This window comes from Lepidochelys kempii, chromosome 4, assembly GCF_965140285.1.
Source record: "Lepidochelys kempii isolate rLepKem1 chromosome 4, rLepKem1.hap1, whole genome shotgun sequence".
Taxonomy (NCBI): domain Eukaryota; kingdom Metazoa; phylum Chordata; order Testudines; family Cheloniidae; genus Lepidochelys; species Lepidochelys kempii.
In genome coordinates, this window is record NC_136383.1 from 117,171,402 (window position 1) to 117,198,431 (window position 27,030).

At 41.4% G+C, this 27,030-nt stretch overlaps 1 protein-coding gene across 4 annotated transcripts in view; it reads right to left on the reverse strand.

Annotated features, from left to right (window-relative positions):
- PPP2R2C (protein phosphatase 2 regulatory subunit Bgamma) overlaps positions 1-27,030 on the reverse strand; it is a 288,985-nt gene that overhangs the window by 83,397 nt on the left and 178,558 nt on the right. For 3 of the 4 annotated variants that reach the window (XM_073342564.1, XM_073342566.1, XM_073342567.2), the window contains 4 exons: positions 12,787-12,884; positions 11,000-11,165; positions 6,077-6,189; positions 5,266-5,443 (listed from right to left, as the gene is read on the reverse strand). In XM_073342564.1, the coding sequence (XP_073198665.1) occupies positions 5,266-5,443; positions 6,077-6,189; positions 11,000-11,165; positions 12,787-12,884 (555 nt within the window). Of the gene's footprint in view, positions 1-5,265; positions 5,444-6,076; positions 6,190-10,999; positions 11,166-12,786; positions 12,885-27,030 lie in introns of those variants that run through there. The other variant, XM_073342570.1, reaches the window with a different exon arrangement.

The following is a 27,030-nucleotide window of genomic DNA, read 5'->3' on the forward strand; positions in this document are numbered from 1 at the left end:
AATGGTTCAACTAAAAACTCTAAGAACATCATCAATTATCTGTAAATATTTTGCTGTGAGGGTTTGTGGATGCACGTAACACAGCTCGCACAGCAGTAAGTGAATACACAGGAATAGCAATGCTAAACTCCTGAATGATGGTATTAAATCTCAAACAGCCTCGCTTTCAAACTGTTCTGTCTCTGAGACATGCAGGAAGTTATGTCATAAGAACAGTCTGTCTTTCAGCTTTTTCTGATCATTCAGGCACCCCCACAAATACACACACCCACCCCCTATGGATTTTATGATGTATCTTTGGAGGGCCAAGCATTTTTGAAAACTGAAACCAAGTTGTTTTTTATAATGAGGGCAGCTGTACTGAGATTTAATGATGCTGAAATCTAAAATAAGGTGGTCTCTCTTAGGCAATTCACTTAACATTTCTGCCTCACTTAACCCATCTCTAAAAAGGGAGTAAAATACTTTTTTCCTTTCTCTTAGGCTGTTGTGAGGATGAATTAATATGTATAAAGGATCTGTAGATAAAGCTGTACATACATGTGAAATATTATCCGGGACCATACTCGGACCATGTAAGTTCTGATTATATCACTACTTTCATTGTAACGCTTCTATTTTCAGGGATTTACAGATATCTTGGATTTAGAAATTCACTCGGGGCTGATATTTAGTCTTAACGCTTTTAGCATGGGAAATCGCCTAAAAAAAATCAATCTGGACATATTTAAATATAATTAACATTTAGGTTATTTTAAAAGTTAACCAAGACATTTGTGTTGGAATTCTGTATCCTTTACACCAGACTTGATGTAACACAAAGGATTGCCATTAGCAATGCAGTTAATGTCTTTCCTACATATTTTTGATTATGCAGAGTAACTGTCCTGAATACTCTACATAAGAACACCAACACCGCTATACTGGATCAGACCAGTGCTCCATAACCCTGGATTCTGCCTCTGACAGTGGCCAGAAACAGATACTTCAAAGGAAGGTGGAAAGAAGAAACCACATAACTGGCAATTATGGAATAACCAGGGGTTGGAATAAGGGGGAGCAGAGGACAGCTCTCCTGCAGATGCCTCTCCAGTGGGGATCCTCACGAAAGAGCCTCCACAGGATTTTAATGGGAAGAGGGCATGCAGCAGGGGACCCAGCTATGCTCTGTGGCAATGTCCTCTGCAGAGCCCCCATTTCCAAATGGAACCCAGGATGGAGTTAATAGAGCTAGGAGTAGCCACACAGGGACACAGCTAATGGCAGTCTAGGTCCTGAAGGAGGCAGGAGGAGAAGGAAACCCCTGATAAGTCCCTGGGATTCAGTACCCCAAACTCTTGTCCTCTTTAGAGGACTATTTCCAGGAAGTTCCTGCTCCTTTGCCCTCTCACAAGTACAGCCATGAGAGGAAGGCAGAGGGGCTAGTGGCAAAGCTCAAATTTTCCCAAACTTGAGGGAAAGATTGGAGGGGTTTGGTGCTGGGCTGGCTTAGGTTTATATCCAGTACTTTCTAGTCACTCCTATTTGTCTGGTAGAAAGTAAGGACCAAATTCATCCATGATGTAACCACACTACCTTCAAAGGGAAACGTTACATGCTCAGCAACTCTGAACAATCAGGCCCCTTTTATTTAAGTGCCTAAATATAGATTTAGATGCCTTATTTTAAGTAACCAAGTCTGGAAATTTTGGCTCAGATCCTCAAAGGTATTTAGGCTTCTACCTTCCACTGAAATGGGCCTCTCTCCCTAGTTCTACTGGGCCTGAGCTAACTCTCATTAAAGCGGTTGTAAATATGTTAACTGATTTTAATGGTATATGAATTAAACCCTTAGTAAACATATAACCATATAATAAAGACGCCAGACAATCTGGCACAATTTGACTATCTCTGGATTGATGCATGGAGGCAGAGTTATGTGGGGAAGTATGCACAGAAATTGTCAACACAATGCTAGGCTCCAGGCAGTGCAATCAGTCTCTCATTCTCCCAAGCAATGGAAATTAACCTCCCAACCAGAGAACAACAGAAAAGACTTTAAAAAGAAAATTGAATGAAAAATGTTTGAATAATAGAGAAGCTGTGACAGAAACTGACAGATGCCAGATAATTCCATTGGATTCTATATCCTGGCTTCTGTCATCTAGTGTCACAGCCTTAATGATATTTAACCCTGGTTTTGTATTCAAACACAATTATTGCAGGGGATGGGATGCATGGGTTCCCTATTCTTTTATTGGGGATTTGTAATAACAGACTGCATTATAATTTTGTGATGCGATGCCAACACTTCAGCAAGGGCTTTCCATCAACATTTTCCCTTTTTGCTTGTAATAAACAACATGCAGTAGAGGTGCATGTATTGCATAGAGGAGGGCCGGTGGACAGGGGAATTATTTTTTCCATTTAAACAAAAATGTACTCTCATAATCATAATCAAAGAGGGAGGTGGCAGTGCTTGGAAATCAAATTCAGATGGAACTGCACTTTGCTTATATTTTTCCTGCAACACACTCTTTGAGTAGGTTGGTTTTTCAGGATACAATTCAGCATGCCTAATCTGAAGAGGGTCTGGGGGATGAAGGCCTAAATGGGAGTTGGAGATATCTTCTCTGGGGGCATTTTATATTGCACCTGCCATTTGGTGCAACCTGGTCCATTCCAAAACAAAAACAAACCAAAAAAATAAGGACCTTCTCTAAAGCACACTGAAGCTAATGGGAGTCTACCCACTGACTTTAGATTAGGCCCCACAGATGATTTAGTATGAAAAGAGAGGGTGTAACTCCATCAAAGAACAAGGAAATCATCCCAAACTTCCCTTTGTTGGTAGAAATGTAACTCCTCACAGAGATCCTCTGCTGACAGATCACTGCCTTCACTTCCAATTCTCACAGACTTATATAAACACCCACAGAAATAGCATTTCACCTGCATTAATAATTTAAAAAATTGTAAAAAATCGCTAATGTAATGCCAATATTTTAAAAAGACTCTAGAGGTGATCCTGGGAATTACAGACTGGTAAGTCGAACGTCAGTACCGGGCAAATTAGCTGAAACAATAGTAAAGAACAAAATTGTCAGACACATAGAAGAACATAAATTGTTGGGCAAAAGTCAACATGGTTTCTGTAAAGGGAGATCATTTCTTACTAATCTATTTGAGTTCTTTGAGGGTGTCAACAAACATGTGGACAAGGGGGATCCAGTGGACATAGTGTACTTAGATTTCCAGAAAGCCTTTGACAAGGTTCCTCACCAAAAGCTCTTATGTAAATTGTCATGGGATAAAAGGGAAGATCCTTTCATGGATTGAGAACTGATTAAAAGACAGGGATCAAAGGGTAGGAATAAATGGTAAATTCTCAGAATGGAGAGGGGTAACTAGTGGTGTTCCCCAAGGGTCAGTCCTAGGACCAATCCTATTCAACTTACTCATAAATGATCTGGAGAAAGTGAGGTGGCAAAGTTTGCAGACGATACTCAACTGCTCAAGATAGTTAAGACCAAAGCAGACTGTGAAGAACTTCAAAAAGATCTCACAAAACTAAGTGACTGGGCAACAAAATGGCAAATGAAATTTAATGTGGATAAATGTAAAGTAATGCACATTGGAAAAAATAACCCCAACTATACATACAATATGATGGGGGCTAATTTAGCTACAGCTAATCAGGAAAGAGATCTTGGAGTCATTGTGGATAGTTTGCTGAAGACATCCATGCAGTGTGCAGCAGCAGTCAAAAAAGCAAATGGGATGTTAGGAATCATTAAAAAAGGGATAGAGAATAAGACGGAGAATATCTTATTGCCTTACATAAATCCATGATATGCCCACATCTTGAATACTGCGTACAGATTTGGTCCCCTCATCTCAAAAAAGATATACTGGCACTAGAAAAGGTTCTGAAAAGGGCAACTAAAATGATTAGGGGGTTGGAACGGGTCCCACATGAGGAGAGATTAAAGAGGCTAGGACTTTTCAGCTTGGAAAAGAGGACACTAAGGGAGGATATGATAGAGGTATATAAAAACATGAGTGGTGTGGAGAAAGTGAATAAGGAAAAGTTATTTACTTGTTCCCATAATATAAGAACTAGAGTCCACCAGATTAAATTAATGGGCAGCAGGTTTAAAACAAATAAAAGGAAGTTCTTCTTCACACAGCACACAGTGAACCTGGGGAACTCCTTGGCTGAGGAGGTTGTGAAGGCTAGGACTATAACAGGGTTTAAAACAGAACTGGATAAATTCATGGAGGTTAAGTCCATTAATGGATATTAGCCAGGATGGGTAAGGAATGATGTCCTTAGACTCTGTCAGAGGGTGGAGATGGATGGCTGGAGAGAGATCACCTGATCATTACCTGTTAGGTTCACTCCCTCTGGGGCACCTGGCATTGGCCACTGTCGGTAGACAGGATACTGGGCTGGATGGACCTTTGGTCTGGCCCAGTATGGCCTTTCTTATGTTCTTAATTATAAGAATGCAGTAATGCAGGACAGGCTGACCCAGCATTCTGTCCTGACCTCAAAGTAGTTTGTGCCTCCCCTTAATGGTCCTTTTACACTCCACACAATACAGACACTTTAGTCTGGGCTACATTTCCCTCTCCAGGAAAATGTCAACCTTTCCTCTCTACATCATCTTCCTCCAAGCTGATTTCCCCTTCCCACTCTGCTGCACTGCAGGTGGTGCCCTGTCAGATGGTTAGAATACCCCATAATGCACAGCACTGTGCCAGCACTACAGACAGATGCAGCTGCTGGTGAAAACTGGGAGGAAGGGGTCTGTGACACAGGCAGGCCAGGCATGTCACAGAGAGACCTGGTATGACCATCTCTCATTCAGTGTTTCTCATAGGGGTCAGCATGCAGAAGTAAAGACTGTCAATTCTGAAAACCCTTTTCACCCACTCAGGAGCAACTCAGAATAAAAAGTCTGTGGGAGATGGGGGAATAAGGTAGCCTAGTCAGATGATGAGTGATCATTCATACTGTCAGTAACTAGACACTAATCAACTTGGAGGTTGGTAATTATCTAGCAAAATACCCTGGTGATTTGAACTGGTCACCAACTTTACCGCCTAAAATAATGTAAAAGTATGTATTTATCTGTTACAAATACTCCCAGAGACTGTGATGGGGGATGCATTTTTAAAATAAAAATGAATGTTAAAATATGCATTTCATTTTAAAATAGATTTTTAAAAAGCCCTCTGAGTGTGAATAACAGTGGAACAAACAATCATAATAAAGGATACTGAAACTCCGGTCCGTGATTGCTAGGTGCCAGAGATTAATCCTGAGATCATCAGCTGACATGTATGTCTCACAGTCGCTGTTGACAGAAATTGAGTTGACATGATAGGTGTGACCATTAGCAAAGATTCTTCTGGGGGTGACTTCTACCATCAAATCCATAGGTTTCAATACAGGCACCTACAAAAATATTAAATATTAATTTTTAAAGTAATTTCTGTGTATATGTTGAGAACTCAGCATAGTGCAGGGAATGAAATATAACCCCATTTTTAATAATTTACTGTATTTCTTTCACTGCTTTATGCCTCATCAAAAACTGTCAAGTGACAAAAAGGCTATAATTTTTCTGATTCATAATAAATTAAGTCTTTGAAAACAAATGCTAGATATGCATAGACCTGCTTACATATATTATTATCGTTCTTTATTTGTATTATCATAGCACCCAGCAGCCTAATCATGGACCAGAAACCCACTGTGCTAGGCCCTATACAAACACAGAACAAAGATGGTCCCTGCCTCAAAGAGTTTACAATTTGACTAGCTAGAATAAATTGATGGTAATTTTTTTTACACGCTTTTCATGGAGGTTACTACACTATAAAATATTTACTGCTGAGAGAAATCAGGGATTCAAGACAATATTTTAGGACCTAAAGCTCCAATCCAGCAAATAAGACTACTCACATGAGTAAAGTTATGTATGTGCTTAAATCTTTTGCAGAAGTAGGGCCCAAGAGCATATACTTTATCAGTGAGAGAATCAACTGGACATTGGACAAAGAATTCTCACAGAGCCCAGTAGCTCACCTGTAGTGATGTTACGGTAGACAGATCTTTAAGTTTCCCTTCTTCATCTTTTAAGTTGTATCCCTCTGGTCTCTTATCTCGTTCAGTAACTTTCCATAATTTGATAGTTTTATCTTTTAAAAAAAGAAACCAGAGTTGCTATTAGCCAGGAGACTTTGAACTCTGTTACTCACCTTTAAGATAAGAAACATTACCAAAACAGAGCACTTACCTAAACTCAGTTTCACAACTCAGACCCACTTTTCTAACTGTAAAACTGCTGACTCATGAAGGTTTACTGAACCTACAAGTGACTCATCCTGTTTTTGCCTGCTAACAAAGTGAGCAGAAACTGCTCTCATAGCTCTGCTCCACACTTAATATGGGGAGTGGACCTAAACTGCTCACTGTGGAATGCACACACTTGAGAACCTATGTCCCTCCCCCATGAAAGGTACACAGCCGTGCAGCTTGGTCCAGTTTGCTGGGATATTCAGAAGCAATGCCATAGGAGTATTCGGTGGATGGGTTGTCTAGCTGATGAACGGCCTGCTGCAAGAATAGGCAGAAACTTATTATTATTAACCTTATTAACCTCACAGGCTCATGCAGAGAAAAGACCAGGGAAGGACAGAGGCTATATTTAGGAGTTCCCCCTCTCCAAGAGGGGGGCATGGACAGAAGAACAGCAGCAGGGAGATACAGAGAGAAAATTCTAAAGGAGAGGTATCGCACTGGGATGGGTATGAGGCAGAGGAGTGGGGAGGAAAAAGGACACTAATGTTCTGGGAGTTGATAACCATTTCAAACCCTTCCTCTGAATGCACTGGCTGGGTGTGCATGACTTATGCTGTTCTCTAGTGGCTGGCTCCTACATAGGCTATGAGACCTACCACTTATGTCAGCTGAGGAACAATCCCTTCAGTTCAAGTGGTAGAGGCCTGTACTTTTTTTTTGAAGCTGGGGGATCATGGCTCTGATCTGAGCTTCCAGTGTGTGTGATCTAATAGTAATAGTGTCTGTTGCAGTGCCCAAATTCATTGCACCCCTACAAAGAGTACCGCTGGCGTGACAAAACGTGCCAGGACGAGTATGGCAGCGTTAAAAAGAGGCAAAATCAACAACAACAAGACAGACTTTAAAGGGCATTGCCCACTCATGTAGACTGCACCATTGTTACACACAGTCCCTAAAAAGAATACAATCTGATAGGAAAAAAAGTGGTCCCATTTCATTTCTGTAGTGTGTTTAACTTTGCTTTAAAATCAATTAACCTACCTCTCCCAGAAAAGAAAACGAACTGCATTATAGCTATGATGTAGCTTACATAGAAGTTTTGATTCACCCATTAACCCTCATGCAACAAAAATCCTAACATTGAACAGTTACAGTCTATGACTTTAGTTATATCAACCTATATTTGAGCAGCTGTACCTAGTTAACATCAAATATATGTTACAATTGCAACACTTTGTGTTTCCTTTTCGCAAGTTAGTTTTCTTTGTGGCTTGTAGTCAGATTTCCTATGAAGTGTGTACAGTTCAATGAAAATTCCTGTCCAACTACCATGCTATTCATAAGTTTTTAAAAATGTAATGATGCAATCAATCCAACTTTCACTTTTCACTATTAAAGCCAATACACACCATTAGAAGAAACAACATTAGACGCATCTCTTTCATGGTAGGATTTGACCTCTATTGATTAGCACATCAATTTTTGCAGGAAAACTTGCTTGTTTAATGGTTAAATAGATCATATTTGCTGATTGTCTTCTCCATGTGTATGCCCTCTGGACTTGCAACATCCTTAAATATTCAAAGAGTCAACATGCTTTGAAAAGAGACTGTAGAAATGACATTGTGAGGTTCCATATTCATTCAGTCTCAGGAGTGTTGTGAAGTTTAAATTAATTAGTGTCTGGAAAGCAATTTGAAATCCTCAGATGAATGGCTTTGTATAGGCCAAATTCTGAGCTATTTGATGTAACTCAGTTAGAAATTGGCCCCCATAGTGCAAAGAATGATCAATGAAACACAATGATTTGTTATTATAATATCTAATTAGCTCAGTTTACAAGTCAAACTTCAATTTTGCTGACTGCAAGCACTGCTAGCCCACACTGGGACTGAAAGTCACAGTGGGGTCCTTCTGTCTCCATTAATAAAGATGCTGCAATCAGAACTTAGCTGATGATTTTGCTGTGATGTGTAAACTGGAAAGAATCCAACTCCCTCTCCCATAGCTGTGTAGCCCCTGCAGGGTTTGCTGTACTGAAAATTGGTTTCTGTTAGAAGCAAATATGATGGGAAGACATGTGGGACCAAATTCAGACCTCAAATCCATGGGTGTGTCTTCCATTTAATTCAGTGGGAGCTACACATCTGTATCTGTGGGTAGAATTTGCTCTGTGGGAGAAGATCTGCTGCATAATTAGATGCTATTTTTACACACTCACTTTTCTGACCATGCTTTAGATTCTAAACATAATTTTCTAGATCTGCTTTATATTAATTTTGCTTCCAAGTACTGGATTCAGAAAAAAAATGTCTGAACAATAACCAATTACTGTTGATCTAAGGTATTTACATGTCCCCCACTTCTGAAGTACCCGAACACCTCAGAATCATAAACGTATCTTCGCAACTCTTCTGTGAGGTAGGGAATAACATTGTCAAAGTCACACAGGAGTGGCAGAGTAGGGAACTGAAGCCAGGTCTCCTGAATTCTAGGTTGCTGCCCTACCGACTAAACCATCCTCTACAAATACCATGGGCTCAGTCCTCAGTGACGCCAGTGCCAAGCAATGAGAAACTGCCCTAAAGGGGCAGCGAAGAATTCCTCCAATACAGAGGTATCTTTGAGTGTCCAAACCACGCATATTCAGGACTATGCCACCTGTATTCCCCCCACTCTCCTCTTCACAGGAGGCATGTCAGGGTTGTGCCTGAGCTGGGAAGGGGCAGAGCAGAGCACATAATATTTTGCCGAATCTTTGGCTGGCTGAGTGTCTGGCTGCAACCAGGGTAACTTAGGGCAGCCCTGAGACAGCTCATTTCAAAACCCACCAGCAAGCCCACGATCGGGGAAGCAAGAAGGTGACTTAGAGTTTATACTAAGTTTAAACCCGGTAGAGCCGAGGACTGAGCCCCATGTATTTCCCGAGGTTTCTAAAAAAATACTTCAGAATGGAAGTAACAGGGTTTGCTTTCCAAAACAGAGAATCAACTTCTGCCTATATTAAAATAGGATTCTTTTGTTAAACTTGTTTGAATAAGGAACGATATTTGAGACTAGGGAGATGTACAGAAATGAACTTTCAAATGACATGTTTCTTTTGTGAATGATAAATTTAGCCCTTACTGTAGCTAGTTTTTAAAGATCTGTTTCATGTCAGCTGCCAAAAGGAAAAGAGATAGTAAAACCATTCCACATGCATAAACATCTGACACATTTAGGGTGACCAGATGTCCTGATATAATCAGGACCATCCCAATATTAGGGACTTTGTCTTATATACACAATTATATCTCCCTGCAAAAAAAAAAAAAGAAAAAAAAGTCCCAATTTTTCATGCTTGCTATGGGGGGGATAGCTCAGTGGTTTGAGCATTAGCCTGCTAAACCCAGCGTTGTGAGTTCAATCCTTGAGGGGGCCATTTAGGGATCTGGTGCAAAAATTGGGGATTGGTCCTGCTTTGAGCAGGGGGTTGGACTAGATGACCTCCTGAGGTCCCTTCCAACCCTGATATTCTATGATTCTACGGTATATTCTGCTTTTGGATGCATCAGTGCAGCTCCCATTGGCCCTTAATAATTAATATAATACCAAGAATTGTGTATTATGTCAGGGTACACAAAAAAGATTTATGTATTAAAAACCCAGTCCCAAGGCAAGAAGACTGAGAACCACTGATCAATTATTAGACATTAATGTTCTAATTTGTGAATATTGTTTTATTGTTGTAAACCTTGACTAGAATTAATGACCTTGCCTTAAAGAGCAGTTCTGTTCTGAAAAGCAATTGTCTAAGATGGCATTATGGTATTCCATGTTTATTATCTGTCAGTGATTTCTAAATTTGCTCAGTTTTACAAGTAAAACATTTTTTACATCAGAGTGCTGTCAACTCAACCTGGCATCTGAGAATCAAGCTGGCTTTTACCCATGTCATGCATCATCAATGGTAATGAAGGTCCTGGAAGTCAAATTATCTCCTCAGTGACACTTGTGCAACTGTATGCTTTCAGATTATTCCCACAATGACACCTTTAAAAACCCTTAGTTAGTTCTTATATGCCACTTTTCATCTGAAGAGTTCTAAATATTTTGCAAAGAAGGATCAGTATCACTAGGTCTCTCTTGTGCAAACCCAAGTGTAACTGTTTGGAACTTAGTAAACAATTCTGTTGATAATGCATTAGAAGGAAATGTAATCCATCTTTCTCTCAGCTGAATTGGTTCTGAAGAGCTAAAAGGAGTAAAAAGCATTAACACCCCCCCCCTTTTTTTTAACTTAAGTCAGCAGATATAGTTCTGCATACACATACATAGCATAGTTATTGAGTACGAAGGTCCCATTTTTGCATAGTTGCTTTTCCAAACAGAACTGCATATTACTAGCAAAAGTAGATGGCTCCTTACGTGGGGCTGAACAAATGATTTTTCTGTTTGGTCACTGAAAAATTTCACGGTTCTCCATCCCTAAATGCCTCATGAACACTCAGATAGGAATCCTCATCTGTGAATGTGAATAAAACTTACAAATAGTAAATATCAAAATCCATGTAACAATTTTTCTTAGTAGACTCTGAAACTGGAAACTATTGAAATGCAAATTTAATTTTAAATGAGATTGGGAAATAGTGTGCAAGAGAGACTAGCTGGGTTGGAATGGGCCAGAGCAGAATGTTGATACTTCCTGTACTGGTTCTTCTATCTTACCATTGGTTGACAGAAGGGAGTGAGCTGCATTCTGCTGTGGTAGCCACTTGATTTTGTTAATTTTTTCCTCTATCTCCAAACTCTTCAAATAATCAAATTCAGGCTCATGGCTCTGGAACGTGCTGTAAACATTGTACTCCCCCTGATTGTAAGGCTCATTTTTACTCTGTGAAGAACATGGAGAAAAAAAAAGTGTCTGATGATGTCAGTATTTTATCTCCAGCTTCTGAGCTGACTGAGGTAAAAGCTAGTAGCCATCATAAATATAACTATCCTAGAAAATATTTTATTTTAAGTTTAAAACATGCTGTTGACAGATTGCTTTACTGTGACAAATACAATAGTTTTTCATGGGCATTAAAATGAGGTTCAATACCCAGACAAAAGCCTTTGTTAAGATCATTAGGAATGCAAAAGAGAAATTACTTCAGTAAAAATCTTAGTAAAATGTTGTGGTTATTAAAAAATTGCATGTGACAATCTGGGAATTCAGAATTTAATTTTCACAAGCAGCCTTAACTCTGATCATTCCCTGCATTCCTGGAAATGTTTAGCCACACCCCGTAATTTATCTGTGTTCCATTTCTACGTGCCCCAGGATAATATCCATACTTCCCCATACTAATGTACAAACTACATTCTTCCAGCGAGGAGCTACAGACCCTCCTCCAATCCATCCTCCTTTTATCAGCCTACTGTACACTCCTTACTTCTCATCGTTCCTGTACAAACCAAAGAAAGAGCTGTCCTCTCCCCTCGCAGGTCCCTATTACAGGACAGTCACAACACCTTCACAGTCCTTCCGCAACATAGGTCTGATTCTCATGAACACTCTCTGGCAGTGTAAGGGGACTGTAAAGTGGGTGTAAAATAGGTGAGAATCACGCCAAGATTCACCAGCCAACTTTCACTATCTACCTGATAAGCCACCAAGCAAAGCCACCAAATACAAATCTGTCCAATCCATCCTGTCTCTACAGAGTACACAGACTGCAATTCTCCCCCTCAGTGTGCATCTGAGACTGAAGTACTCATATATAACCAAGTCTTCTGGCTAACCCCCTCCACTGGCCAAATACTGGTTGAGATGACAGTGCACATCATTCTCCAGAATAAAACCGGGCAGGGTATGACACTACTTATTCAATAGTTATGATACAAGGGAAGGTGAACAGAATTTGAAAAGGAAGAGCAAAAGATATCATAGGAGGGATGTTATAGACTGTGTGGTGTGGTTGCTACTAAATGCAGAGCTAAGCTTGTTCATGGAACCTTAACTGAATTTCAGACTAAACAAGAGACAAAAAACAAAAACAGCTTTTCCTTAACTTAGAATTTCTGTGCTTCAATTGTTAGCCTTGGATAGCAACTAGGAATAGCAGGGAAATTCAGAATTAAGACTCTTATCTTCCTTTATTCACCTAATTGAACCTAAATATTACAGGCTGAAAGAATAACATACTTTTGAATGAGACTCTTTTCTGAGGCCCCTTTATCACACAATCCCTATGGCAAAACACCTTGGGTGATGACATTCTGGTCCCACTTTGCCCTTGACTTCAACAGGGCAAGGATTTCACCCCGTTTTCTCAGCCAAGATCTGTGATCTCCACAATAGAGCAATTAACAGAATGCTCCATGGGTGACACTTACCTCCCACCCTTCTCAAAATAAGTAACATTCCATTTTTGTTATTCTTGATAGCATTCAAAAAATCTATTAGATCTCAGCAGTGTAAAAAAAAAAGCTTAGCAAGCAATTACGATGGGAAGCAGTAACAAACATACCTCAGGTTCCCTTTGGAATATAACAACCCGACCTCCCTTGTCCCCAGTAGCCAGTAGTTCTCCAGTGTGATTGAACTCAACTGTAGAAATAATATCAGCTGTAAGGAAAAAGTGAGAAAAGGCAAACCATTAGAAATGTCAAAGGCTCCATAAAAATACAGGAAATTAGGGACTCAAAAGATATATAGAGGAATGCAATAGCAAGCTACCCATTTAAAAGTCAGCCTGCCATTAAAATCTGACAACTGAAACAACTGTAGACTTCTAGAGGCGAGATCATGATTTAAGGCACTGCCTGCATTTTGAGAGTAGAGGGGTTATGCACCAGGAAGAGCACAATGTCGCTAGCAATGCAGAGGTAGCACATAGAGTCTCTTGCTACAGACTCAGCTCTGTGTCACAAATTATATTCCTCACCCTCTATGAGGCTTTTAGCACTCCTGGAAGCACTGGAATCCCCCTGTCCTCATGTGCAAGGAGTGCAAGTGCCTAGTCCCTCCACAGAGGCAAAAATTCAGCACCGAGTCTCCTTATGTCCTTTGCACGCTGTGCATTACAAGACATGGTCTGTTCCAGGGCAGAGTTTTTGGAAGATCATTTCAACACCATAAAAACATATCATGAGAAATGTTTAAAACAGCCGTTTTGGTTTGTTTTTTTAAATATAGAACCCCAGAACAATTTTCTGAGGTGACGTGAATGTCATCAAAACTGCAGCCCAGCCTATTTTACAAAACACTGTAGAGCTGAAATAAAAGGGGAGAAAAAGAGCTAGAAGGCAGGAAGAACAAATTATTTCACTTGCATGAAAATAAATGTTAGAATCATAATCTGCAGTTAATCCTCACTATTAGCATAATTTAAATTAAAATGCCTAGTGTGATGGTAAATTAGGGATCCATCCTATATACCAAGTTATAGTCAAACATATAGGATATTACCCACATACACGTTTCGGTTTACTATAATTATCAACCCTCAGTGATATGGGACAGATTTTTAAGAAGTGCTTAGCACTCAACAGCTCCCATTTAGGCACCTAAAGGAATAACCAGATTTTCAAATCAGCTCAGCATCCATCAGTTCACATTGAGAACAGTGGGAGTTACTGACAGCTGAGCCCTATTGAAAATCTGACCCCCAAAACAGCCCCCCAGCCTGAAGCAAATACTCACCAGCAACCACACACCACACAACAAAAACACTAACCCAGGAACCTATCCTTGCAACATAGCTTGTTGAGAAAATGTGTCCACATATCTATTCAGGGGACACCATCATAGGGCCTAATCACGTCAGCCACACTATCAGAGGCTCGTTCACCTGCACATCTACCAATATAATATATGCCATCATGTGACAGCAATGCCCCTCTGCCATGTACATTGGCCAAACCAGACAGTCTTTACGTAAAAGAATAAATGGACACAAATCAGACGTCAAGAATTATAACATTCAAAAACCAGTCGGAGAACACTTCAGTCTCTCTGGTCACTTGATTACAGACCTAAAAGTCACAATATAACAACAAAAAAACTTCAAAAACAGACTCCAATGAGAGACTGCTGAATTGGAATTAATTTGCAAACTGTACTCCATTAACTTAGGCTTGAATAAAAACTGGGAGTGGATCATAGAATCATAGAATATCACGGTTGGAAGGGACCTCAGGAGGTCATCTAGTCCAACCCCCTGCTCCAAGCAGGACCGATCCACGACTAAATCATCCCACCCAGGGCTTTGTCAAGCCTGACCTTAAAACTTTCTATGGAAGGAGATTCCACCACCTCCCTAGGTAACGCATTCCAGTGTTTCACCACCCTCCTAGTGAAAAAGTTTTTCCTAATATCCAACCTAAATCTCTCCCACTGCAACTTCAGACCATTACTCCTTGTCCTGTTATCTGCTATCACTGAGAATAGTCTAGATCCATCCTCTTTGGAACCCCCTTTCAGGTAGTTGAAAGCAGCTATCAAATCCCCCCTCATTCTTCTCTTCTGAAGACTAAACATCCCCAGTTCCCTCAGCTCATGACTCCTCATAAGTCATGTGTTCCAGTCCCCTAATCATTTTTGTTGCCCTCCACTGGACTCTTTCCAATTTTTCCACATCCTTCTTGTAGTGTGGGGCCCAAAACTGGACACAGTACTCCAGATGAGGCCTCACCAATGTCGAATAGAGGGGAATGATCACGTCCCTCGATCTGCTGGCAATGCCCCTACTTATACATCCCAAAATGCCATTGGCCTTCTTGGCAACAAGGGCACACTGTTGACTCATATCCAACTTCTCGTCCACTGTAACCCTGAGGTCCTTTTCTACAGAGCTGCTGCCGAGCCATTCGGTCCCTAGTCTGTAGCGGTGCATTGGATTCTTCCGTCCGAAGTGCAGGACTCTGCACTTGTCCTTGTTGAACCTCATCAGATTTCTTTTGGCCCAATCCTCCAATTTGTCTAGGGCCCTCTGTATCCTATCCCTACCCTCCAGCATATCTACCACTCCTCCCAGTTTAGTGTCATCTGCAAACTTGCTGAGGGTGCAATCCACACCATCCTCCAGATCATTTATGAAAATATTGAACAAAACCGGCCCGAGGACCGACCCGGGGCACTTCACTTGATACCGGCTGCCAACGAGACATGGAGCCATTAATCTTTACCTGTTGAGCCCGACAATCTAGCCAGCTTTCTATCCACCTTATAGTCCATTCATCCAGCCCATACTTCTTTAACTTGCTGGCAAAAATACTGTGGGAGACCGTGTCAAAAGCTTTGCTAAAGTCAAGGAACAACACGTCCACTGCTTTCCCCTCATCCACAGAGCCAGTTATCTCATCATAGAAACCTCCCCCGATCACCATGAGTTTTCAAAGATAATGGCCAATGGCTCTGCAATCACATCCGCCAACTCCTTTAGCACTCTTGGATGCAACACGTCCGGCCCCATGGATGTGTCATTACACAAAGTAAAACTATTTCCCTATGTTTATTTTTCCCACCTACTGTTCCTCACAAGTTCTTGTCAACTGCTGGAAATGGCCCATCTTGATTATCATTACAAAAAGTTTTTTTTCTCTCCCGCTGGTAATAGCTCACCTTAACTGATCGCTCTCGTTATAGTGTGTATGGTAACTCCGATTGTTTCATCTTCTCTGTGTATATAAAATTGTTCTACTGTATTTTTCACTGCATGCATCCGATGAAGTGAGCTGTAGCCCACAAAAGCTTTTGCTCAAATAAATTTGTTAGTCTCCAAGGTGCCACAAGTACTCCTGTTCTTTTTGCGGATACAGACTAACACGTTTGCTACTCTGTAACTAGGATATGTAACCAGCTCTTTTGAAAATCTGACCTTAAAGATATTCACTAAAATTCAAAAGTATCTAAATGAGAAGTAGAAGTTACATTTATTTGATGCACTTTATGAATTAAAAACATCTGTTCCCATTATTCTTTTACTAATCCAGCCCCGAATTTCAGAAAGCCTCTACTGCCAGTAGCTTTCCCCGTGAGCTACCAAAAGCTAGGGGAAGGTCAGGGGAGGTATACCATTACTAATGTAAAAAGAAAACCTTGTCCTATTACTGAGAAACAGAAAGTTTATTTAAAAATAAACACTAAATATAGGATTTTTGAAAACAGGATATATGATAGGCTCTAATATGATCTTTCCACTTGAGTGGATGTATGTATGTGTCAGTATTTCATAGACTTCAGGATGGGACCACAAGTGTATCACTTATCTTCAGTTGTATAAAATGTGTGGCTACTCACTAATCCTGGGAGGAGTCGAAAGGGCAGGGAATTAATTGTATTCCGTTAATATGGGCATCTGTGTAGGAAAAATATCCTTAGGCCAAGAAGTAGAGAACTCTAAGTGTGTCTAATGTGTTTCCTAAAACTAAGGGCAAAATGCTGCCAATGCTGGAACATTTTCAATGTAAGAATCTGTCTGGGAAATGAAAGGGCTCAGCAGAATCCACTGCTTCTGTTGGATGCATTATGTCCTCTGCACAGTGCTGAAAGTGCGCCAGGCTGCAATAGGTTGTAGACTCAGGAAATAAAATCTGTACAACTCAAGTTGCACATGAGTCAACAATGTGCCCTTATGAGTCCACAGTGTGCCCTTGTTGCCAAGAAGGCTAACGGCATATTGGGCTGCATTAGTAGGAGCACTGTCAGCAGATCAAGGGAAGTGATTATTCCCTTCTATTCGGCACTGGTGAGGCCACATCTGGAGTATTGTGTCCAATTTTGGGCCCCCCACTACAGAAAGGATGTGGACAAATTGGACAGAGTCCAGCGGAGGACAACAAAAATGATTAGGGGGCTGGAGCACATGGCTTATGAGGAGAGGCTGAGGGAACTGGGCTTATTTAGTCTACAGAAGAGTGAGGGGGGATTTGACAGCAGCCTTCAACTACCTGAAGGGGGGGGGGGGTTCCAAAGAGGATTGGAGCTAGGCTGTTCTCAGTTGTGGCAGATGACAGAAGTAGCAGCAATGGACTCAAGTTGAAGTGGCGGAGGTCTAGGTTGGATATTAGGAAAAACTATTTCACTAGGAGGGTGGTGAAGCACTGGAATGGGTTACCTAGGAGGTGGTGGAATCTCCATCCTAGAGGTTTTTAAGGCCCAGCTTGACAAAGCCCTGGCTGGGATGATTTAGTTGGTGTTGGTCCTGCTCTGAACAGGGGATTGGACTAGGTGACCTCCTGAGGTCTCTTCCAACCCTAATCTTCTATGATTCAAGCCAGGTCACTGAGAGTGCATTCGCTTACCTCCTGGGCCATAGCAGCCATCAAGTCTGCTCGAGGAAGCACGCAGAGCTCTCCCCCTCCACACCTCAGGAGCCAAATCTGTTCTCATGAGAGAGGATGGAGAGCAACAAGAGCCCAGCAGATCAGAGCGGCTCCACTTCCTCCTCCACACCCTCTTCTGTGAGCAACATGTCAACTCCTTTGCTTCTCTCCCCCTCCAGCAACTCCTTGGGAAGAGGGGAGGAGGAAAGAAGAATCTCTGGAGTTACTCCGCCCAGTCTGTAAGGTGGGAGGGGACCCTGTTACAGCCTCCCCCACAGGCCTGGGAGAGGATGGGCAGAAGGAACAGAGGTGAGGCAGAGGGGGCAGGGTCACAATTAATTTATGGGGGGGGGTTGGGAGGACAGAACAGAGAAGGGGGCAGAATTGATAAGGGCTGGGGATAGGCAAATGTAATGTCACTTTCATTTCTGCAGACAATGATAAACCCTCCCCACAACCAGTGGCGGATTAATGATTTTGCCGCTCCAAGGCCCTGAAATAATTGCTGCCCCTGCCCCCAGCTCCCCGCCCCAGCTCACCTCCGCTCCGCCTCCACCTCCTCCCATGAGCGCGCTGCCGGGTCCTGCTTCTCCCCGCTCCCTGCCAGTGCTTGTGCGCGAAATAGGTTCACAAAGGAAGGGGGAAGAGGGGGGAATGTGGCGCACTCAGGAGAGGGGGGGGGGCCGAGGCGGGGATTTGGGGAAGGGGTCCAATAGAGGCAGGGAGGGGGCGGGGAAGGGGTGCAGCTGGGGCAGGGCCGGGGGTGGAGGGTGCAAACTGGCACCGGGGGAAGCAGCCTCTGGCTGCTATTATAAGTTTCGCAAAAAGAAAAGGAGGACTTGTGGTACCTTAGAGACTAACCAATTTATTTGAGCATGAGCTTTCGTAAGCTACAGCTCACTTCATCGGATGCATTCAGTGCCACTGAATGCATCCAATGAAATGAGCACTGAATGCAGCCGATGAAGTGAGCTGTAGCTTACGAAAGCTTATGCTCAAATAAATTGGTTAGTCTCTAAGGTGCCACAAGTACTCCTTTTCTTTTTGCGAATACAGACTAACACGGCTGCTACTCTGAAACTTATTGTAAGTTTGCCATCCCTGCAAATTTGCCACCCTAGGCCTAGGCCTTGTCGGCCTAGGTGTTAATACGCCGCTGCCCACAACCACACACACACTTTTGTCTGACCACTTTCCGCACTGCATGAGCATATATTGGGACACACAGCATTTGCTTCTGACCAGACTGTAAACCCCAGCTCAGCTTTGTAAACTATATATGAAATGGCACATGAAGAAATATTTTGAAGTGGCAGAGCTGAATATCTTCACTTGATTAAAAAACAACAACAGTATTTTGGCTCAAAATACTGTTGTTTTTAAATTAAATCTGCACAGAATAATCGAAACTAGAGATGAAGAGCCATATTTGGTCATCTACTCCACGCCTTGCCAAATTTGGCAGGATTCAATACTGGATACTATCTAGTGCTTTCTTCTGTCTAATATTAAATGATCAAGTGAATGGGGACTCCTTGGGAGACTATGCTGCAGCCTAATCCCTGTCAGAAGTTTTTCCTGATCCAGCCTAAAGTATTCCTTTCTTAAATTCATCCGAATACTGCTAGTTACATATGCCCTTTTGCACCTCTCTAACTAATCCCTCTCCAACTTTGGTGTTTACATCTTTCAAAACTTGTAGTCCATTCTGCCATTACCCCACAGCTGCTGCTTAGCTATACATATTCAGTTCTTTCAATGGTTTCAGAGTAGCAGCCGTGTTAGTCTGTATTCGCAAAAAGAAAAGGAGTACTTGTGGCACCTTAGAGACTAACAAATTTGCCACAAGTACTCCAGTTCTTTCTGTGTTTTTTTTAAATCAATGCCAGACAGATCTCTCATTGCATTGCTCTTCTCTGTGCTCCCTCAGGTTTGTTAGAACCTTTCCAATATTCATGTAAGCAGAAATAATTGCAGTGTTCCAGGAGCAGTCTCTCGAGATCTGTCATGGGAGTGACTATAACCTCAGTGTTCTGTGATGGCATCTCTGCACATGCAGATCAAAATCACATTGGCCTTTTATCCACATTCATAATTTACTGTCCAGTGTCTCTCTCTAGGGCTGGTTTGGTTTCACACCTTTTCAGGTTTCTTGATTTAAGTAATACAGAAAAGACACAGATCAAAATACGTAGTTTATACACAATATTAATCTACACATCATGTACCTCCATAACATTTTGATTATTATACCTTAGATGAATATTATTGTCCCCATGTCATCCATTCTGTGGTCCAAATCCTAATGGCCTTACTCATTTTTATTCAGCTCTTACCTTTGTCAGACAAACTCCCCATAACTGACTAAAAACCTCAGGATATTTTCCATCTCTATGGTAACACAGAAACATTTTCAAATTTTGACTGTTCCTTAGAACACAAGGCAAGTAAGGGACATTTTAGAATCACTTCACCCACTCTGAAAATGCAACCTCTTGGATGAAACGTGGCAGCTTTTTTAAGAGCAAACCCCAATATCATGCAACAGTTTAGGGAAGAGAATGGAAAAAAATATTATATCCAGTTGAAATTGCAGGGGAAATCTGGATGGTCAATTACTGGATTTGGAGTGGGCCAGAATACTAGAATTAACATCACTATTATTACAAAAAATGCTGTGGGATCTGTATTTATCAGAACAAGTCAGGATACCTCTGACTCATGCCTCATCCAAAAGACAGCACTTTCAGCATTACACTGTCCCTAACAATATACTAAGGTATTGATTCAGTGCTGACTCAGAGGGCAAGAGTGTCATCTACTGAATCACCAACTTCATTTTCTGTAGCAGCAAGGATCTCCTAGGACGTCTTTGATCCAAGTATTGACCTGTTGTAAACTTGGCTTGTGAGACCTAATAAGATCATGACACAATCTGGGAGACAGGCCAGTCCTTGCCTACAGACAGCCCCCCAACCTGAAGCAAATACTCACCAGCAACCACATACCACACAACAGAACCACTAACCCAGGAACCTATCCTTGCAACAAAGCCCGTTGCCAACTTTGCCCACATATCTATTCAGGGGACACCATCACAGGGCCTAATAACATCAGCCACACTTTCAGAGGCTCGTTCACCTGCACATCCACCAATGTGATATATGCCATCATGTGCCAGCAATGCCCCTCTGCCATGTACATTGGTCAAACTGGACAGTCTCTACGTAAAAGAATAAATGGACACAAATCAGATGTCAAGAATTATAACATTCATAAACCAGTCGGAGAACACTTCAATCTCTCTGGTCACGTGATTACAGACATGAAAGTTGTGATATTACAACAAAAAAACTTCAAAACCAGACTCCAGCAAGAGACTGTTGAATTGGAATTCATTTGCAAATTGGATACAATTAACTTAGGCTTGAATAGAGACTGGGAGTGGCTAAGTCATTATGCAAGGTAACCTATTTCCCCTTGTTTTTTCCTACCCCCTGCCCCCCCCTCCCCCCGACGTTCTTGTTAAACCCTGGATTTGTGCTGGAAATGGCCCACCTTGATTATCATACACATTGTAAGAAGAGTGATCACTTTAGATAAGCTATTACCAACAGGAGAGTGGGTTTGTGGGGCAGGGGGGAGAAAACCTGGATTTGTGCTGGAAATGGCCCAACTTGATTATCATAAAAAGAAAAAGAGTACTTGTGGCACCTTAGAGACTAACCAATTTATTTGAGCATAAGCTTTCGTGAGCTACAGCTCACTTCATCGGATGCATCCGATGAAGTGAGCTGTAGCTCATGAAAGCTTATGCTCAAATAAATTGGTTAGTCTCTAAAGTGCCACAAGTCCTCCTTTTCTTTTTGCGAATACAGACTAACACGGCTGTTACTCTGAAACTTTGATTATCATACACATTGTAAGGAGAGTGATCACTTTAGATAAGCTATTACCAGCAGGAGAGTGGGGTGGGGGGAGAGAAAACCTTTTGTAGTGGTAAACACCCATTTTTTCATGGTTTGTGTGTATAAAAAGATCTTCTGTACTTTCCACAGTATGCATCCGATGAAGTGAGCTGTAGCTCACGAAAGCTTACGCTCAAATAAATTGGTTATTTTTTGCAAAAAGAAAATGTTGCTATTTTTTCTGTTTTTCATTAAAAGTTCAAAAGTTCCTGAGAAACTCTAGAAAAGATTATTTTAAAAACCAAATGTTTGAAGCTGAAGTGAATCTTCATTTTTTTAAATAACTGAAGGGTCATTCTTTAACAATGGCAGAATTTCCCCCCTTGAAACTGTTGTGGCTGTGTACTCTCATCGACAGGGAGTACATGGGACCCAGGAGATCTGGACTGTGTTCACACCTCACCACTGAGGAAGTCGCTTCACCTCTCCATGCCTCCGTTTTCCCTCCAAACGTCCGTCAGTCTTGTGCTTTAGGAGTGTAAGCTCTTTGGGGCAGAGACTGTCTTTCATTGTGTTTGTACAGTGCATAACACAACAGGGCCCAATCTCAGTTGGGGCCTCTGGTTGCTACTGCCATACAAATACCAGTAGCATTCTATGACCCTAAGTGTTTCAGGGATTGGTGAAACAGGCTCATCAACCAACAAGAGGATGGAATCCACATTAGATAAGAGTCAGTGCATCCACTCCCTTTGATGGGGTTGTGTTCCTAACTAATATTGTGACTGGCTCTGTTGCTAGCATGAGCAAACATATTCATGGCAAAATCTAAACAGTCTAATTCAGTCCCATCCAGCACTTTTTTTCTCATCCAAGGACAAGGTGGTTTCTGAGTCTAAATGGTTCTGTGTTACCTAAATGTAACAAACTGCTGAGGTGAAATCTGGTCTACTTGGCCTTAAATGCTGAACAGCACTCTGGAAAAGTAAGCTCTGTCCATCAGCACTGCTCAGGGTTTCTTCCCCTGACAATCCTACCTGGGGAAATAAGGTGGGTGAGGTAATATCTTTTATTGGATCAACACAGCTGCAGCTACACTGCATACATCCCGATTGGGGCTTTGGTTGCGCTATGCACTTTGCAGCTGCTCAGCAGGAGCAATGCCAGCTCCCACTTGATTAGCAGGGAGCTGGGAGAAGAGCTGCTGAGCTTGCCCAGAGCAAGGAACACTATAAGGTTTCAACCCATGACACAGCTTGGACTAGTGTATGATGCTGGGTGCTGCTCATTCTAGTCAACCCTGCTCCTGGCTGCACAAACATGTCATTAAGTGTCCAAGGCCAGCACAGGAAAACACTTTAGCGTGTGCTTAATCCCAGGTCTATACCAGACAACACTTCAACAAATGCTCATGTGCTCACCCAAATAGGGATCCTATCCTAAACAGGGGGTTAAAGGCTGTCATTAATGGCCACAATTATTAGTTTTTTTAAAATAAATTGTCCCTACCTGATTTACTGTGCAAAACCCATAACGTAACTATAAGTATCTCTTTGCGTTGTGATTTTTTAAAGAATATTTACAACATTTAATAAATTTAAAATCTACAAACTAACCATAATGTAGGGACTATTTGACAGATAGAATTAAGCAACTAGAACAAGTCTTGGAGCAAAGTCAATGGGGGAAAGATGGTCTTTCAGCTAACGCACAGGCCTACAAATTAGGAGATCTGGATTCTATTCTGAGCGCTGGGAAAGGCTTCCAATGTGAAAACAAGTTGATACGGTCTACATTTTTTAAAGTTGCACTGATTTTCATGTCCAGTTTAAAACACCAATGGCCTGATTTCAGAGGTGCTGAGCAACTAACCAGTGTCTGTAATACTGGGAGTTGTGGGGATCCCAAACCTCTAAAAATGAAACTGTAGGGGCCTGATCCTGTGCCCATTGAAGTTAATGGAAAAGCTTCAACTAATTTTAACAGTGCAGGTTCAGGCCACTATTGTTTCAAATTGAATACCCAAAAGTTCAGACCCCAAAATTAGTGGCCACATCTTAAAATTTTTGCCATAAGTGCCTCACTTTCCTTGCCTATAAAATAGTTTCCTTAGCTCAGTAGGGTTTTTTAAGGCTTAATTTGTTAATTTTTAAAGCACCTTGAGATCCTTGCATGGATGACTCTTAATTATTGGTCCTACTGAACCCAGTATCTCTTTATTACTTGATACTATTAAGCTCTGATCTTTGTGTATAAAAAACTATCTGAATTGGTAAAGAATATGCTACATTCCCTTTTCCTTTACCTTTTTCATTAACTACTTCAGCAGTTCTCAAACTGTGGGTCAGGACCCTAAAGTGGGCTGTGACCCCATTTTGATGGGGGTCACCAGGGCTGGTGTTATACTTGCTGGGGCCTACGGCTGGAGCCCCCCACCCAAGACTGAAGCCAAAACCCGTGGGCATCAGCCCTGGGTGTCAGGGATCAGGTTATAGGTCCCCTACCTGGGGCTGAAGCCCTTTGGTTTTGTCCCCCACCCCCTGCCCAGCATGGGTTCAGGCTTCGGTCTCCCCTCCTGGGGTTGTACAGTAATTTTTGTTGTCAGAAGGGAGTTGCGGTGGAATTAAGTTTGAGAACCCCCGAACTACTTCATTATCATTGATGGAAATGGATTAGCTGATTTGCTAGAAAGCCCTTCATCTCAGGTGATTTTAAACTGTTCAATAATATTACTTGATGGTTATTCTAGATACTTAATTTTTAAGACCAGAAATACAATCTCCAAGTTTCATAAATATTTTAGTCTGAAACTATCAACAGAAATATCGGTACTGAACACACACAAATAGTTCTGTATAATAAATATTGTACAACATATGCTATGCAAATTATTCCTTGCTGATGTATGAAATATACAGCTGGACATTTATTTCTCAGTGTTTGTTGGCAAAAGACCATCTTTAATTGTGAAAGATCAGGATTCAACAACAGGCTTAAAACACCCTGCTCAAATGCTATGGAAATTTCAAAACCCGTGTCAGTCCTTTCCCATTACCAAGTAACCATAAGGTGCAAGAAGGCAAAACTTGCCATGGGCATCACATCATGTATTTATGGCTTCCTGCACAGGGTATAAACTGATGCTCATTGGATAAACCCTGCCTGTGCTGTGAGCTTTCAACCCCCCCCTATTAATTTCACACTGAGGAGCCACAGAGCCTGGCAGCCAGTAGCAGACTGATTAAAAGTGATGCTGCCATGTGTTAAAAAATGTTAGGGAACAATGCCTGAATGGGATCATGGAGAGCCCTTGCAGGTACCCTCTCATTTCAGAGCAAACAAACGCCAAAACCTGAAAGGACTTAATCTATTAAAATCCGTCTTTCAGAATAGACTAGTCTTATCGTTTTCTTCTTAGCTTCACAGAATAAATACAGTGACAGTCTGCGTTCAGCAAGCATCAATTTTGTGAAAAGGGCTATTGCAATTCAAACATAAAAAGAAAAAGATTATTAGGACCTTAAAGGGAACTTTTTCATTTTAAATATATACAAGGAGCACTGAAAAGTCATCTAAAATTTAAAATCCTATACCAAACAAAAATGTTCAGAATGGATATTTCCTATGTATGAAACATAAACATTAACAGGATTTGACTGTCAGCTAGTTCTGAACTTTAAAAAAAAATGTTTTTAAACTGAGCAATTACGAGCTAGGGGCGCAGGAGAAATAATCATGTAAACATTTCAGACAGACACATTGTTTTTACAAGTAACACAAAACAATCATATTTAGCACTAACCAGTTTTCATGTTCAAGGTTTTTTGGGTTTTTTTATACACACAATACTGTATTAATCTTCCCAACACCCTGTGTTACTATTTCCATATTACACAGGGGGAAATGAACAGACAGGTCAAGTGATTTGTGCAAGGCTACACACTGAGTCTCGATTATAAAAACACTGAAAGACAAACAGTACAGACCATGGCTCAGCAAACCAGCTCTATTCAGCAAAGCATTTAAGCATGTGCTTTACATTAAGCATATGTTTAAGCCTCATTAATTTCAGTTCAAGCTCATGTTCGAATGTTTTGCTGATTTGGGACCCCCAATGAACAGGGCACATTAATAACATGACAGACCCAATGCAGAAAAAGGGCAAACACAGCCCATGCAAATGGGTTGTACTTATTCGGGATGGATCTACACGATAGGATCATAAGCCCCAAAATAGAAGGGCCAGGACAACTGAGCAGCTCCAGCTCAATATGGAGTGGTGATGGGGGAAGCATCAGACACAGTCTGCTATATTGAATGTGAGCCATGTGGATCATTGCTGTGCATGGACCAACTGGACACAGCCCTGGTTTGCCAAATTTCCAACTCTGTGCTCTGCTGTGGGGACTCTGGCTGGAGTTTTCTTCCTCGGTGTGCAGAAGGTGGGGAGTACAATTGTGTGGGTTTGCTGCAGCCTGCGCTACAAGCACAGCAGAAACAATGCATTGCTTTGGCCTTCAGTCCTGATGATGCCATGTAAACCGGAGGGGATATTGTACGTGAGACTGAATACTGGAGACTTTGTTCAGAACACTTACTTTATGCACAAATACAGTGACCAGATAGCAACTGTGAAAAAACGGGACAGGGGGTGGAGGGTAATAGGTGCCTATATAAGAAAAAGTCCCCCCAAAAGGGACTGTCCCTATAAAAATGGGACATCTGGTCAAATATCAACAGTTTAGCACATTTTTCATTTCTAGCACAGAGGGTGTGCAATTTTTCCTCATTTCACAAACAAAACTTACTCCACCCCATCATGCCGCTCACATTTTGAGGAGGCTCCCAAACACTCCTAGGCCTGATTCCAAACTCTCAACAGTTTTAAAACAGTGGATTTGCTCATGATTTACACTGGTACAAGTGAGATAAGAATCAGACCCTGTATTTAGAAGAAGTGAAGTGGCCAAAACCAGCTGTATTTTATATCTATTATCTAAAAACAAAATCCAAGCTGAGTTAACTGATCCAAAACCCATTGAAACTAATGGTCCCTTACTTCAGTGAGCACTGGATCTGGCCCAACATGATTAGCAGGAATATGAACAGAATCTGAAGTATTCTTTTACCGTCCTTTCATCTCTACACATCCAAGCACATGAAGATAAGTGCCATGGAAGATAAATAGTTTGGGAAAGGCAGTCAAAACATACATGTCATTGCTAATTTTCTGGTCCAAGTAAAAAGCACATTTTTGTTCTTTATGAAACAGAGGGTGGAATACTGGCTTTTGCAAACAGCAAGAAGTACTTGATGGGGGTTTTTTTAAATCAAATATTCAACTTAGAGAGCCATCTGCATATAACCTTCAGATGCCATTTTATTATTGGTTTTTTAAAAATTTAATTTAAAGTAAATTATCATATAAAATGGTGTATATTCTTCCCCCCCCCATCCCCCACATATATATCCCAGGCTTCCAGATGGATAAATTGGCAAGTAATCGATTTTTCTATTTTAAATAACAATTAGAACAAT